General features: G+C 63.8%; 2 protein-coding genes across 11 annotated transcripts in view; both read right to left on the minus strand.

The window, feature by feature from the left end:
* PHRF1 (PHD and ring finger domains 1) overlaps positions 1–455 on the minus strand; it is a 30022-nt gene extending 29567 nt beyond the window's left edge. For 7 of the 9 annotated variants that reach the window (XM_047877381.1, XM_047877378.1, XM_047877382.1 and 4 more), the window contains exon 1: positions 322–445. The gene's annotated coding sequence lies outside the window, so the exon portion shown is untranslated. Of the gene's footprint in view, positions 1–321 lie in introns of all 9 variants that reach the window. The other 2 variants (XM_047877375.1, XM_047877383.1) reach the window with 2 other exon arrangements.
* An 8401-nt stretch (positions 456–8856) lies between these two features.
* Positions 8857–11700, minus strand: RASSF7 (Ras association domain family member 7). Of its 2 annotated transcripts, XM_047823606.1 has the most exons (6): positions 11539–11696; positions 10763–10893; positions 9868–10580; positions 9601–9729; positions 9442–9523; positions 8857–9360 (listed from the first exon to the last, which is right to left on the minus strand). In XM_047823606.1, exons 2-6 carry the CDS (start codon positions 10884–10886, stop codon positions 9329–9331), a joined length of 1080 nt encoding a protein of 359 aa, XP_047679562.1. In that variant the 5' UTR covers positions 10887–10893; positions 11539–11696; the 3' UTR covers positions 8857–9328. The 2 variants fall into 2 exon arrangements, with proteins under 2 accessions (XP_047679562.1, XP_047679561.1); XM_047823605.1 differs by having other exon boundaries at positions 8857–9523; positions 11539–11700.
* Between the last annotated feature and the right edge of the window lie 558 nt (positions 11701–12258).

Raw genomic sequence — 12258 nt, forward strand, 5'->3', positions numbered from 1 at the left:
TGGGGGGGGGGCGGGGGGGGGGCGGGGGGGGCGGGGGGGGGGGCGCCGGACGGGGCGGGGTGCGCTCCCCGCGACTGGGGACCTGAGGCGGGCCACCCGGAAACCCGCCCGCAGACCGAGGAGCCGCCCAGGATCGGCGCGAGGCCTCCCTGCCTCGCGCCCGCCCGCCCGCGCCGAGCTCCCCGCCGCCCGCCCGGGGCCAGCGCGGCGCAGGCCTCGCACCGCGGGGCAGGCCTCAGACAAAGCGCGCGGCGTTCGAGGACGGCCCACGCGGCCGGGGCGCGGCAGGGACCCCAGGACCGCCGCGGGCCCCGCACGTACCCGAGAACCTCGTGCCCCTCCGGCTGCGCCCGGGCGCTCACCGCCGCCGCCCGAGCGACACCCTCGACTAGGCCGCCGCCGCCGCCGCCACCGCCGCGCGCTCCCCGACCCGGAAGTGCACGGTGCCGGCTTCCGGGGCCCTCCCGCCCCGCCCCGCCCCGCCCCGCCCCGCCCCGCCCGTTGGCGGGAACCACTGGGACAAGGGAGGGGAAGAAGAGCCTGAGGTGGCGGATGGCGCCGCTCGCCGCAGCCGAGGGCCCCGAGACTTTGGAAACACTGTTCAATGCTGGACCACCGCCAAGGAAGACCAGTGTCTGGAGGAACTTGTGGTGTCTAGGCCTCCGACGGTAGGCTGTTCCTGGCCGCCCTCCCCCGCCGGGAGCTGGTACGGCCCAAGCCCCCGCCCGCGGCCCAGGGCGAATGGAAGCGGCGGTCCGGCACACGTGAGACCCCGCCCCCTGAGATCTAGCCCCGCCCCCCACGCCTGTGGCCCCGCCCCCACGCGGCGGCCCGGCCCTCCCCGCTGCTGGCCACGCCCCCAGCCCCGGGCGCCTGCTGTCCTGACCGAACACTGACGGAGTCCTACGTGCGCGGGCTCCTCCGGGTGCTGGCCACAGCCGGAGGAGACCGCAGCCCCGCGTCGCGTCCGGCCCGGACACAGGAAACCACGAGCACTGTAAATCACTACACCGTGTGGTGTGGGAGAAGCTGACTCGTGCTAGGAGGAAAGATAAAGCAGGGTAGGATCCGGGGCTCAGGAGCCTGGGAGGACTAGCCGCCAGTGTTAGGTGGTGAGGTTGGACCTCAAAGGGGCCGACCTGGGCCGCTGTGGGGAGAGCACCGAGAAGCCGCCGGACCTCGGGAAGGAGGCTGGGATGGCTGGGCCCAGTGCGGGGAGTGGCCAGAGGCGCTTGGGGCCCAGAAGGAGCATTTAGGGCAGGATGACGTGTGCTGGCTTACGGGCTCCGCGGGGCGGCGATGGCAGACCCAAGGGAACCGGTCAGGAGGCCACTTCGGTGACCGCAGTTCAGGGACCACCATGGCTCGGGCTCGGGTGGGGGCAGCGCAGGTGCGGGAAGCAAGAAGTTCCTGGTAGGTTCTGAAGAAAGGCGGTGTGTTGGGGGATGTGCGAAGTAAACCCAGGAGCAGGGAGCTTCTGGAAGTTAGGGAAGGAAAAGGAAGGCCCATCAAGCAGGGGCCTGGGTGAGTGAGGTGGGGGCCCTGTGACCCTGAGGACAGCAGCGTTGGAGGGGGGGGGGGAGGGCCGCAGGGAGTCTAAAGAGAACGGACCGGTCACCAGAGCAGCAGCGGCAACTCTTGCAAGTGGTTCCACTGCAAAAGGAAGGAAGAGCAGGGGTGGCCAAGAGGGAGCCAGTCAAGGGAGGGTTGTTTCTATGTTTACAACTGGAGAAGCAAGGGCTAGTTTACAAACCCTGTAAATGACTTTGCAGAAAGGAAGAATGGATGGTGGGGGACTCTGGAGTGATTCCTCTCTGTTGGCCATCGGGTCGGGGTCTGGAGGGGTGGCTGCTACAGTATAGTGCCTCTGGGGCATCCCCCAGGCCAGGTGCCTGAACCTGGGCACTTGGGCTCCCAGTGTATCAGTCACGTAACCTTCGGAGAGCTTCTCAACCTCTCTGTGCCTCAGTGTCCTTGGCTGTAAAACAGGGAGGTTGAGAGCTGGATGGATGAGTATTGGGATAGCACTTCAGGTGGGGTCCAGCATCGCAACTACCCTGCATCAGGCACCTTCCCCGCCCCCTCCTTCTCAGCTTGGAGCTTGGCATGTGCTGGCCCTCCTACGTACACATGCCTGCCTGCTAAAAACCATTGGATGTGAGGACGCTACCCAGCAGAGGTTACCAAATGGTAGGGGCACCCTGCTGACCCTCCTAGAAAGAGTTGAAGCAACAGCTTATAGCCAACTTGGAGCCCTTTTGGAGAGGCGGCAGTCCTTCCTACCCTTATGTGCAGATGTTCCCCAGGGGCTGCTGAACATTTGTCATAATAAACATATGCACCCACAATGGGAAAAAGGCTTACTCAGCAGGCATCCCTGGGCAGAGCACAGCCTACCCAGTCGTGTCAACCTGTGCTCACATGTGACACGTGCTCTCAGGAAAGTGCCCAGAGCCATTGGTCTGGGCCCAAACTGAATATAGGTGGTACCTCTTGAGAGCATAGGCACATACGTACCTATATCTCCCACCTACTGATGCCCCCCCACAGTAGGTACACCTACTGTACCCCCATCAGTACTATCACCACAGTGCACAATGACTAGCCACCCACCTGCCACCTCTCACATGCTAGTTCCAAGCAAGGACACATGTGTGCACCCTGCCCACATGCCCCTCTAGATTTGCACTCTGAAGCCCTTGCTTGCACCCTGCCTTCCCGCTCCAAAGCACAAGCAGGAACATACATGAAATGTACACTTCTGCCTTGTGCCAGAAGGGTGGAGCTGGGCTGGGAGCCACCTTGGCTGTGTCCAGCCCAGGCCAGCCCTCTCCCCTGCCATCAGGCCTACACACAAACACAGCACCAGAGGAGACTTGGGAAGGTGGGTGTGTTAGTGTCCTGGTCCTACCCTAAGCAGTGACCACAGACTGGGTAGCTTAACCAGCAGTTTATTCTCTCACAGTCCTGGAAATCACGAGTCCAAATTCTGAGGCAGCTGCACTCCCTTGGAAATCTGTAGGGGGAATCCTTTCTGCCTTTTCCGGGTTTTGGTGCTCCGGGCTTGGCTTGTAGCCAAAGCCCAAACAGGACGGGCACGGCCACCGATGGCCCTGCGCACCGCTCTGTGTCCCTTCTGGACTCAGACTCCGAGCCTTCCAAGGCGACGGGTCCCGCCAGAGGGACCCAGAGCCCCCACCCACCAGCCAGAGTGCTCCGCAGTGGCCTTGGGCAGTACAGGCCTGCACGTGCGTCCCGAGGGCGTGGCCAGGCTACATCACCCCAACTCTGCCTCTGTCTTTACATGGCTTTCCTTCCTGTGTATCTGTATCTCTCCTCTCATCTATCTCATAAGTCCATTTGGCATTGGATTTAGGGCCCACCCAGGTAAACCAGGATTTTTTTTTTTAAGGAATTTATTAAACAATCATCATCGTCATTTTTTTAATTAAAAAAAATTTCTTTTAAGACAGAGCATGAGCAAGGGGGGGGGGGGGGGCGCGCAGAGAGAGAGTGAGACACAGAATCGGAAGCAGGCTCCAGGCTCTGAGCTGTCAGCACAGAGCCCGACACAGGGCTCGAACTCACAAACTGTGAGATCATGACCTGAGCCGAAGTCGGACGTTTAACAGACTGAGCCACCCAGGCGCCCCAGAATGATTTTTATCGCAAGAGCTTTAGCTCAATTACAGCTGCACAGACCCTTTTTCTCAGTAAGGTAACATTCACAGTGTCTAGGCATTAGGATACAGACATCTTCTTGTGGGGACACTATTCAGCCACTACACAGGGTGATAAGAGTTGCATTTGGAAGCAGTAGGACTGGAGGGCACAGCTAGGGGTCGTACCAATAAAGGCAAGACAGGAACTCAGAGTCACCCTGACTTCTGGCTTTTCCTTGTCCCTGAGTCCCAGACTTCTTTCCTTCAAACCTCTGCCCTGTCCTGAAGGCGTGGGCCTCCTCAATGATCCTGCAGATTCCTAGGGGTTCCTTCAAGACTACATGATCCAGACTTTGCTACCCTTCCACTTCTGACCCCCGATAGAGCTGAGCCAGCTCCTTGCTCCTCTGTATTCTTTCCCCACCCACACCCACAGCATGTACTTGAATTTCTATCCCCAGGCTTCAGGCTCCTGATGTCCCAGGCAGGGCAGATGCCTTCCTGGCACCTCAGCACTTAGCCAATCAGGCAATTTTTTTTTAAGGTTTATTTATTTATTTATTTATTTATTTATTTTGAGAGAGAGAACGAGTGGAGTAGGGGCAGAGAGAGAGGGAGAATCCCAAGCAGGCTCTGCGCTGTCAGCACAGAGCCCAATGTGGGGCTCGATCCCACAAATCGTAAGATCATGACCTGAGCCAGATGCTCAACCAACTGAGCCACCCAGGCACCCCTGGCAGTGGTTTTGAAGGAAGAAATGAAGTGATCTGATGATGGGAAGTGTGCAGTTCGGACGTCCAGGTTTTGTGACAGGTGATGGGCTCCAGCCCAGGCACATGTGGGATGTGGAAAAAGGAACTAAGAACAGGTGGTGAGTTAGAGGGCACGAGGGCCACAGGAGAGCCACTAGGGGACCACGATGGCTCAGACTGAGGGGGCACAGCCCCTGGGTGAAGGACCAGAATGGCACCGAAGAGAAAAGAGTTCCTCTGAAGCTGCCTGGAGCCAGGTGAGTAGAGTCCTCCAGGGAGGGAGGGCCTGGGTGTGAGGCAGGTGCGGGAGACATGGACTGATTGGAGTGAGGTGAGGGAAAGTGGCCCCCTCTGGCTTACTTTGGAGGACTGCTGTGTCAGGAACAAAAAGGGAGCAAGCATCTCTCTACCCCATCAGGGATCCAGATGGCCCGTGATTCCGCCGCAGGGATCCCCTGGCCATGGAGGCATGGAGCTGAGTATGAAGGGAAGGGGACCAGGGCCACCTTGGGGCACCACCCAGGAGTCAGTAACTTCAGATCTTAAACAGTCCATTCTCATGATTTATACTTTCTCAAAGCCCAAACAGGACGGGCACGGCCACCGATGGCCCTGCGCACCGCTCTGTGTCCCCTCCGGACTCAGACTCCGAGCCTTCCAAGGCGACGGGTCCCGCCGGAGGGACCCGGAGCCCCCCACCCTCCAGCCAGAGCGCTCCGCAGTGGCCTTGGGCAGCGCGGGCCGCACGTGCGTCCCGAGGGCGCGGCCGGGCTACGTGCGCCGGGGCCCCGCGCGTTCCCGGGAGCAGGCGGCCCACCGCGAGGGCGGGGGAGCGCCTCGGGCCGTACCACCCGCCCCGGCCGGCGGGGGAGCCGCCCCGCACGGCTGCAGCGCGGCGCCCGCAGGCCCCGCCCGGCAGGTGGCGGCCCCGCCCCGAGGCCGACGTGCGGAAAGGAACGCGCCGGCCGCGCCCGCGAGGGGCCGCGCGGCGGTGGGCGTGGCGTCCCGCCCACACCTCGCGCCCACTGGCTGCGGCGCAGTAGGGCGGGACCTGCCCGGCGGGCCATTGGCTGCGAGACCCTCATATTTGCATACGGGCCGGCGCGGGGCGCGGGCCGGGCGCCCCGCGCGGGGCGGGAGGGGGAGTCGGGGCCCAGCGGCGGCCGCCGAATTCGGGCAGAGAGCTGGCGACGGTCCTGCGTCGGGGTTGCAGGTGACGCGCGAGGGGTCCCAGACTGGCGGGCTCGGGCCGGGCTAGTGCGGTGGGACGAGGACGCACAAGTTGGAGGAGAAGGGGGGTCGGGGGTGGGGGACGGCCCCCTCAGTCCACCCGGCGGTCCCTCCAGGCGCAGGGCAGCCACTGCCCACCGCACACTGCGCTGCTCCGGACCCACTGTGCGTGTGACAGCGGCTGATCTGTCCCTGGGCAGCGCGACCGCCCCGGCCCCTCTGTGACCCTGATCCATCGGGCAGGGGACAGCCACACCAGGTGGGAGGGTGAGCACCAAGGCGAGCAGAGGCCAGGGCGCCCCTGTGGACCAGGTCTGCGTATCTGCGCTCAGCAGGGGGGTGGGGGGAAAGGGGAAACATCTTGGGACTTCCCTGCCCTCCGTATGAGGGGGCTCAGGTGGGCCAGATGCGCCCTAGGAGGGAACTTTCTTTTCCTTGTGTGTTTCAGGTGCCAGGATGTGCAGAGTTACCGGGACGGTCTTCTGAACGTTGCCAAGCTGAGGGCAGCCTTGGGCAGGCAACGGGTGTTGTGGTCAGACCTTTGGCACTCAGTACTGGAGCCCCTACTACTGGCCTCTTGAGGGCCACCTCTGGGAACTTTCTTAAGGAAGATGGTGCCAGATTTGGCTTTTCTGTGCATTTCTGCCTCTTAAACAAGGCCGCTAAAAGAGTTGGGATGCGGAGGACCTGCTTGTGGTGACCAGCAACATGCCCCTCCCGGAGGTTGGGGTACCTGGCAGAGCCCCCAGCCCATCTTCCAGGCCTGCTTTCTCTGCCGTGGGTTCTCAGTCCGCTGTGAAAACCTGCTGGTTGTGGGGCATGCCCAGAGCAGTCTGCTGGCATGCAGGTGCCAGGACACTTCCCGCAGGCCTGGTGTCCTCTCCCAGACAGTGCAGACAGTGGGGGTTGACAGCTGGAACTGGGTCTGTGATTGCCAGAACAGCTTGAGGGAGAGGCGGGATTAGTTGAGGACTGGCATGGAGTTGGGCTCACTTTTGGAGGGACCCTGTCCTAAAGGTCACTGTGGTGTACCGAGTGTCACACCCAGCAGGTCTAGTAGGGCCACGTTCTGCAGGTGACAGGGAGGCGTGCATAGCCTTGGGGTTGAGAACCAGTGGAGCTGATTGGCTGCCACAGGGCAATGACTTGCTGTGGGTGACCCTTCAGTGAGCCCTGGTGTTCTCAGCCAACCCAAAAGGCCACTTTTGCATTGGGGGGGTGGGGGGGAGAGCAAGAACCCTGAGGTCAGGAGGGGCTCCAGTGCCAGCCCCCAACACAGCCTGGCCCTCCAGAGACTCGTGATGACGGCTGCCTGTGTACTCACACCAGGCTTGCCTGGGGAGCTGGCCTGGCCTGGACCTGCCCTGCCATGGACTGATGTGTGTGTTTGTGTGTGTGGGAGCTGGGCCTCTTCTTACCTCAACAGAACTCACATCATTGTTTTCAAAGTACAGTTTAAAGCTCAAAAGTAAACTTCAGCAACTCCAAGGTTTGCTTAGTGATTTGAAGCACTTCTGGCAACTTCTTGGGGACGTGGGATTTTGTCCTCCTGGAACACCTAGAGGAAGAAGGTTCTGTCCCTTTCCCCACCCTAGAGCACAGGTGCTACCTGAGGACCCCTCCAAGGTTCAAAAGAGGGCTCATCAGCTTCCTCAACCAGCAGCAGACCAGGGACAGGTCCCTGGAAACGGCTTCTGAACAGGTGTTCCCTGAAAACAGATGCAGGAGCCTGGCAGAGGGGTGGGGTGGGGTGAGCTCTGTGAGCACCAGGCCTACGTCCTTTGGTTGGTGGGAGAGCAGATAACCCTGGGAGGGCGTGGCCTCGTCTCCAGATGGCACCTGGCTTTGCCCTCTGCTGGCCAGTGCACTCAGCTTGGGAGATGACCCTGTGTTGGGGCTCAGGACAGGCCCCCTGGGGCACACCTAGCCCTTCTGCACACAGGTAGGGCTGCGGGCGGGGAGAGCAGACCCCTGGAGCCTGGTGCTGATTGCCCGTGGCCCCAGCCCTCTCACCCAGGACACAGCACGGTCAGCATTTGCATTCCAGACTATATCCCACGTGCCTGTTCGCTTAGCCCTGTCTGGAATGGGCTGCTGTGAGGTGGGCAGTGAGCTCAGGTGGGAGCTGGGTTAGGGCTGGGGGCTTTAGAGTGAGGAGCCCCCTGCTGCTGCCTGGCCTGGCCATTCACTCCCTATCCTGTTCCACCTTGGGCAGGAAGTGCCCAGTCCTAGTTGCCCCCCCCCCCACCCCCTACCCCAAGCTGTGCTCTCAAGGTGGCATTGCCTCTTGGTGGCTTCCTTGCTCCTGGTACTCAGGACTTCATGTCCCCCGTGGTCGGCCCCAAAGGAAGTGGGGAACACCAGGCCCAGCTCAGGGGCCACTCCAGAAGGCTCTGTCCCACAGTTGCCAACCCCCAAACTCAGCACAAAGACCCCCATCATCTAGGATGCCCCCCTCTCCTGTTCCCCATGCCTGTGGCTGCACTGAGCACCTGGGTTCTGACCACCACAAAGAGCTCCAGTCTCAGCCACTGTGCTCAGAGGTGTGACTGCAGGACCAGGACCGGGACTGTGGCCTGGACGTCACTCTGCCCTAATTTGGAGGCCGCAGGCACACAGCTGAGGCTTCACATCCAGCTGGGAAGCAGGGGGGCCCTTGGGAAGGCTGGGCAGCCACACCCTCATGGGGCCTACAAAGCTCCTCTGGGCAGGGCTGCTGCTTCCTTGGTCCTGGCCGACCAGGAGTCTGGGGAGCTGCCCCCACAAGCTCTCAGTAAACCTGACAGGCAGGTCTGGCATGTCCTTAAGTCCCCATGTCCAGGAGCCACCCCAGATGGGGTGGCAGTTCCTGCTCCTGCTGAGGGTTAGGCCAGAAGAGGGGAACCAGGCAGACAAGAGGTCCACACGGGAACCCGGGCCGGGGCTGAGGCTGCTGCAAGCAGTACAGTTGTACTGTCCGACTTTCAACCCCAGGCTTGCGCTGCCAAGGAGAGCCCCTGGGGGTGGGCGGGCAGAGCAGCCTGAAAGGTGAGGCCCCACAAATGCCCCCAGGCTTTAGGCCCAGCTGACCGCTGGCCCCTGGGAGACGCCCTGCTCAAGAGCCCCAGTTGCGGCCAGCCCCGGGTAGCTTGGGGATACTGCCCAGTGACCCCAGCCAGTCTCGGTTTCAGGCCCCACAGACGCTGTCCGGTGCAACCTTGGGACACACTTGAGCCATTTGGGGCAGTTTATTGAGGCTTTAGGGTCAGGGTAGGGGAGGCAGCATACCTGCCTGTGTGTGCACACGTGTGATGAAGGACACTTCCCACATGCAAGCACACACCCAGAGTTGAGCAGTGTCCACATATCATCTCCCATCCCCTACAAGGAGCCGTGGCCTTTGGGGCCTAGCGAATTCTGAGCCGGTCGTGCCCCCTGCTTCTCCAAGGGGCCGGCAGACTTGGCAAGGACTAGGACAAGCACCCTCAGCCTCCCGCTGCCCCCCCCAGAGCAGAACCCCCTGGGCTCTGAGGCATTCTGTCTCAGGCCCAGGGCACCAGGCCTTCCCACTCCATGGGCAATAAACCCTCTGGGACCCCTGATGCTGCCGTTGTCCAAGTCAGGCCCCGCCTTGGCTGCCCAAGCTCATGTCATGGGAGCCCAGGGCTGGGCTGGCAGTGGATGTCCATTCTGGGGCAAGAGCTGCTACCTCCAGGAGTTCTGCCTCATGGGGACAACTGTGGGGAGGACACAGGCTGAGGGACTGAGGAGGCCACAGGAGAACCCTGACCCACCCAGAATGGGGGGGACAGACATACTCTCTGGGCTCAGGCTGGACACTAGAGCAGGACCGTGGGAGGTTCTGGTGAAAGGCTCTTCTCTGGCCAGAGGCAGAAGATCCTATGGGGAGAGCAGATCAGCTTAGGACTGGGCCAGGCCTCCCCTGCCACCCAGCCTCCCTCCAGGACGGCACTGACCTGTGTGCCAGGGGGGCCCCCATCTGGCTGCGGGGGTGGTGGCGGCGCAGCCCCCGTCTGCTGGATGAACTGCTGCAGGTTACACTGGCGGAGCTCCCGGTTCAGCTCCTCTAGTTCCTGGGCCTGGGCCTGGGGCACAGGGCACCCTCAGGAGACGGCCGCAGGGCTCCACGGCCTCGTGCTCCCCCTGGTCACACCCTGACACCCGCCCCCCAAGCTGCCCATGCTGGGGATGTCAGCAGGCGCTCGGGGCCCAGGGGGGATTACCTGCAGAGCACGCTCGGCAGCCTCCAGAGCCCTGCTGACCAGGGCCAGGCTGCCCTGCACCTCCGCGCTCTGCCGCTCCTGGACGGCCAGGTCCTGGCGCAGGCGTTCGGTGGCAGATGCCGTGGGTGAGGGGGGCCCGGGAGCCTCTGAGGCCAGATGGAGTTCAGCCTCCAGGGCACGGGCCTGGGCATCCAGGGCCTGCAGCCGGGCGGCGTGCTCGGCAGTGGCGGCGCTCAGGGCTTGCAGGCGTGCCTGCCCCTCACGCTCCCGCACCTGCTCCCGCCTGAGCTCCTGCTCCCAGAAGGCCTCCTGACCCAGCTCCAGTGCGTTCCTCCGCACCCTTCGCTCCAGGCCCTGCAGGTCTGCACAGGAGCCTGGCATTGGTGCTACGGGGGCCACAGGCTCGGGCAGCGCAGGGATGGGGGCCAGCCCAGGGCACCCAAGGCTGAAGGTCAGTGCTTTGCGGGGCTCGTGGCCCAGGGCTGGCCGTGGCTTCGGGGGGAGGCTGGCCCGGACTGGGCAGCGTTCAGGAGGTGGGCAGCTGTCTGAGGAGGGCCTTCCTGCGAGGCTGGGCCCTGTCCGCCTCAGGACAAACTGGACATCACTGGCAAACTGTCCACAGGTGGCCTGGGCACCCACTGGACACTCCTGGGGCAGCAGCTGCCGTTCCTTCTCCCTGAGACGCTGCACGAGCACAAAGCGGCCCGTCTGGCCTGGGGTAGGAGGAGAGGGGTCAGCCTAGATCCCCCCCACCCTCCATCCACCTGGCTTGAGAAGTTGAGGGAGAGCAACAGGGATCAGCAACCAGCCCCACCCTCCTTGGGGGAAAGGGGCCATAGGAGCAGGCCCAGTCTCTGGTGCACCTGCTGGGCCATCCGTGCCGGAAAGGACTCACCTATTGCTTGGGCTAGCGCGATGACCACTTCCTGACAGGTGGTCTGCTCTGAGACCCCACAGACCACGCGCTGTATGCCATCCACCCACACCTTCAGCTCCATGGCTGCTAGCCCTGAGAGCATCCCTGTCCTGCACGGAGGGTGAGGGCCACAGAGTCAGGCTCAGCCTGGCTCTCCTCTCTTCCCCCAGAACTGGCTCAGGGTTACTGTCCCCCTGACGTCAGCCCCGCTCTCCTGTGCCCAGCCCCACCCGTAGGCCACACATTCTTGGGGTGGGAGTAGTGGAGACCCCCCCCCACCCCCCGCAGGGGGAACCAGTCCGCCCTCAAGGGGCACTTTGAGGCTCCTCCACTGCCCAGCCTCCTCTCGCCTCACCCCAATCCCGGAACGAGGCGAATCATTAACCAGATCCAGGACTTCCTGCCTCCCCAGTCACCTGGCTCGAAGGGCACTGCCCCTCCCACGGGACGCCGTCCTCAGGCACCCAAGGGCGCCCTCACGAAAACACGGCTTCCCTCTGCCATGGGAACGCCCCCTCGCCCGAGACGCAGACCTCGGCCCTCCGGAGGCACGGAACCGCGCCTGGGCGGTCCCTGCCGGCGCGGGCAGCCCCCTTCCCGCTCCCCACAGCCGCCGCGCTTGCCGTCTCTGCGGCCGGGGCCGTTGCAGGTGCTGCGGGGCCCCCCACGGCCGCCCAGCCCGCGCCCCTCCGTCGGAGTTGCCGCCCGGGGCCGTGCCCCGCACTCGGGAGGATCCGGGGCCCTGCGCTTCTCACCTGGGCGCTCGCCGGCCTCCCGGACCTAGGCTCGAACTGGCTGCTTCCCGGCGGCCGGCGCCGTCGCCGCCGCAACCTGCCGCCTCCAGCGCGGCGGGCGAGCCCCGGCCCGCAGCTCCATTGGCCCGCAGCCCGAGCGCCCCGCCCCGAGCGCCCCCATTGGTTCCCACCATCGCCTCGTCCGCCCCGCGCCCACGCCCATTGGCTACCTCTCTGAGCCCCGCCCCTCCCATTGGCTCCCCGCCCGCCCCGCCCTCAGCGGCGCCCAGGTGTGGGCGGAGCTCGGCAGCGCGGAGGGGCGGGCCGAGCCTGGTCCACGCACGCCTGAGGACCGCGAACTACGCGGAAGCGCGTCCCTGGCCCCCGGGCGGCGCGTGGGACAGGTGTCTGGCTCCGCTCCCGGGCCGACCTCCTCAGATACCTCCCAGTCTGATGAGTCTTTTGCCTAGAGAGGGAGCGCCGGCCTGGGACCCTGCAGCTTCTGCGCCGAGAGGGGCAGCGGGGTCCCCAAGGCCAGGGCCCCACCGACCTTGCTCCCTTAGGGCGCGTCGTCGGGGCGCACAGGGGTCGGGGAACCGTGAGCCCCCGCGGGAGGGAGGTGGAGCTGGCGGGCCACTGCAGCCAGGTTGGCAATCCTGGTGAGGGGAGAAGGCCGCCTTCAGGTTGCTGGGGACAAAGCAAGACATAGACCCTGGGCTCTTTTCCCCCACCCCTGCCTGC

Source organism: Prionailurus viverrinus, chromosome D1 (genome assembly GCF_022837055.1).
Source record: "Prionailurus viverrinus isolate Anna chromosome D1, UM_Priviv_1.0, whole genome shotgun sequence".
Classification (NCBI taxonomy): Eukaryota; Metazoa; Chordata; class Mammalia; order Carnivora; family Felidae; genus Prionailurus; species Prionailurus viverrinus.

Excerpts from the sequence above, each read along its gene's own strand:
- RASSF7 (XM_047823605.1), bottom strand. The coding sequence starts at position 10,886 with ATGCTCTCAGGGCTAGCAGCCATGGAGCTGAAGGTGTGGGTGGATGGC. Across the intron at positions 9,730-9,867 it reads CTGCCGAGCGTGCTCTGCAG|GCCCAGGCCCAGGAACTAGA; the intron begins GTAATCCCCCCT and ends CCTGTGCCCCAG. Across the intron at positions 9,524-9,600 it reads GGGGCCCCCCTGGCACACAG|GATCTTCTGCCTCTGGCCAG; the intron begins GTCAGTGCCGTC and ends CTCTCCCCATAG.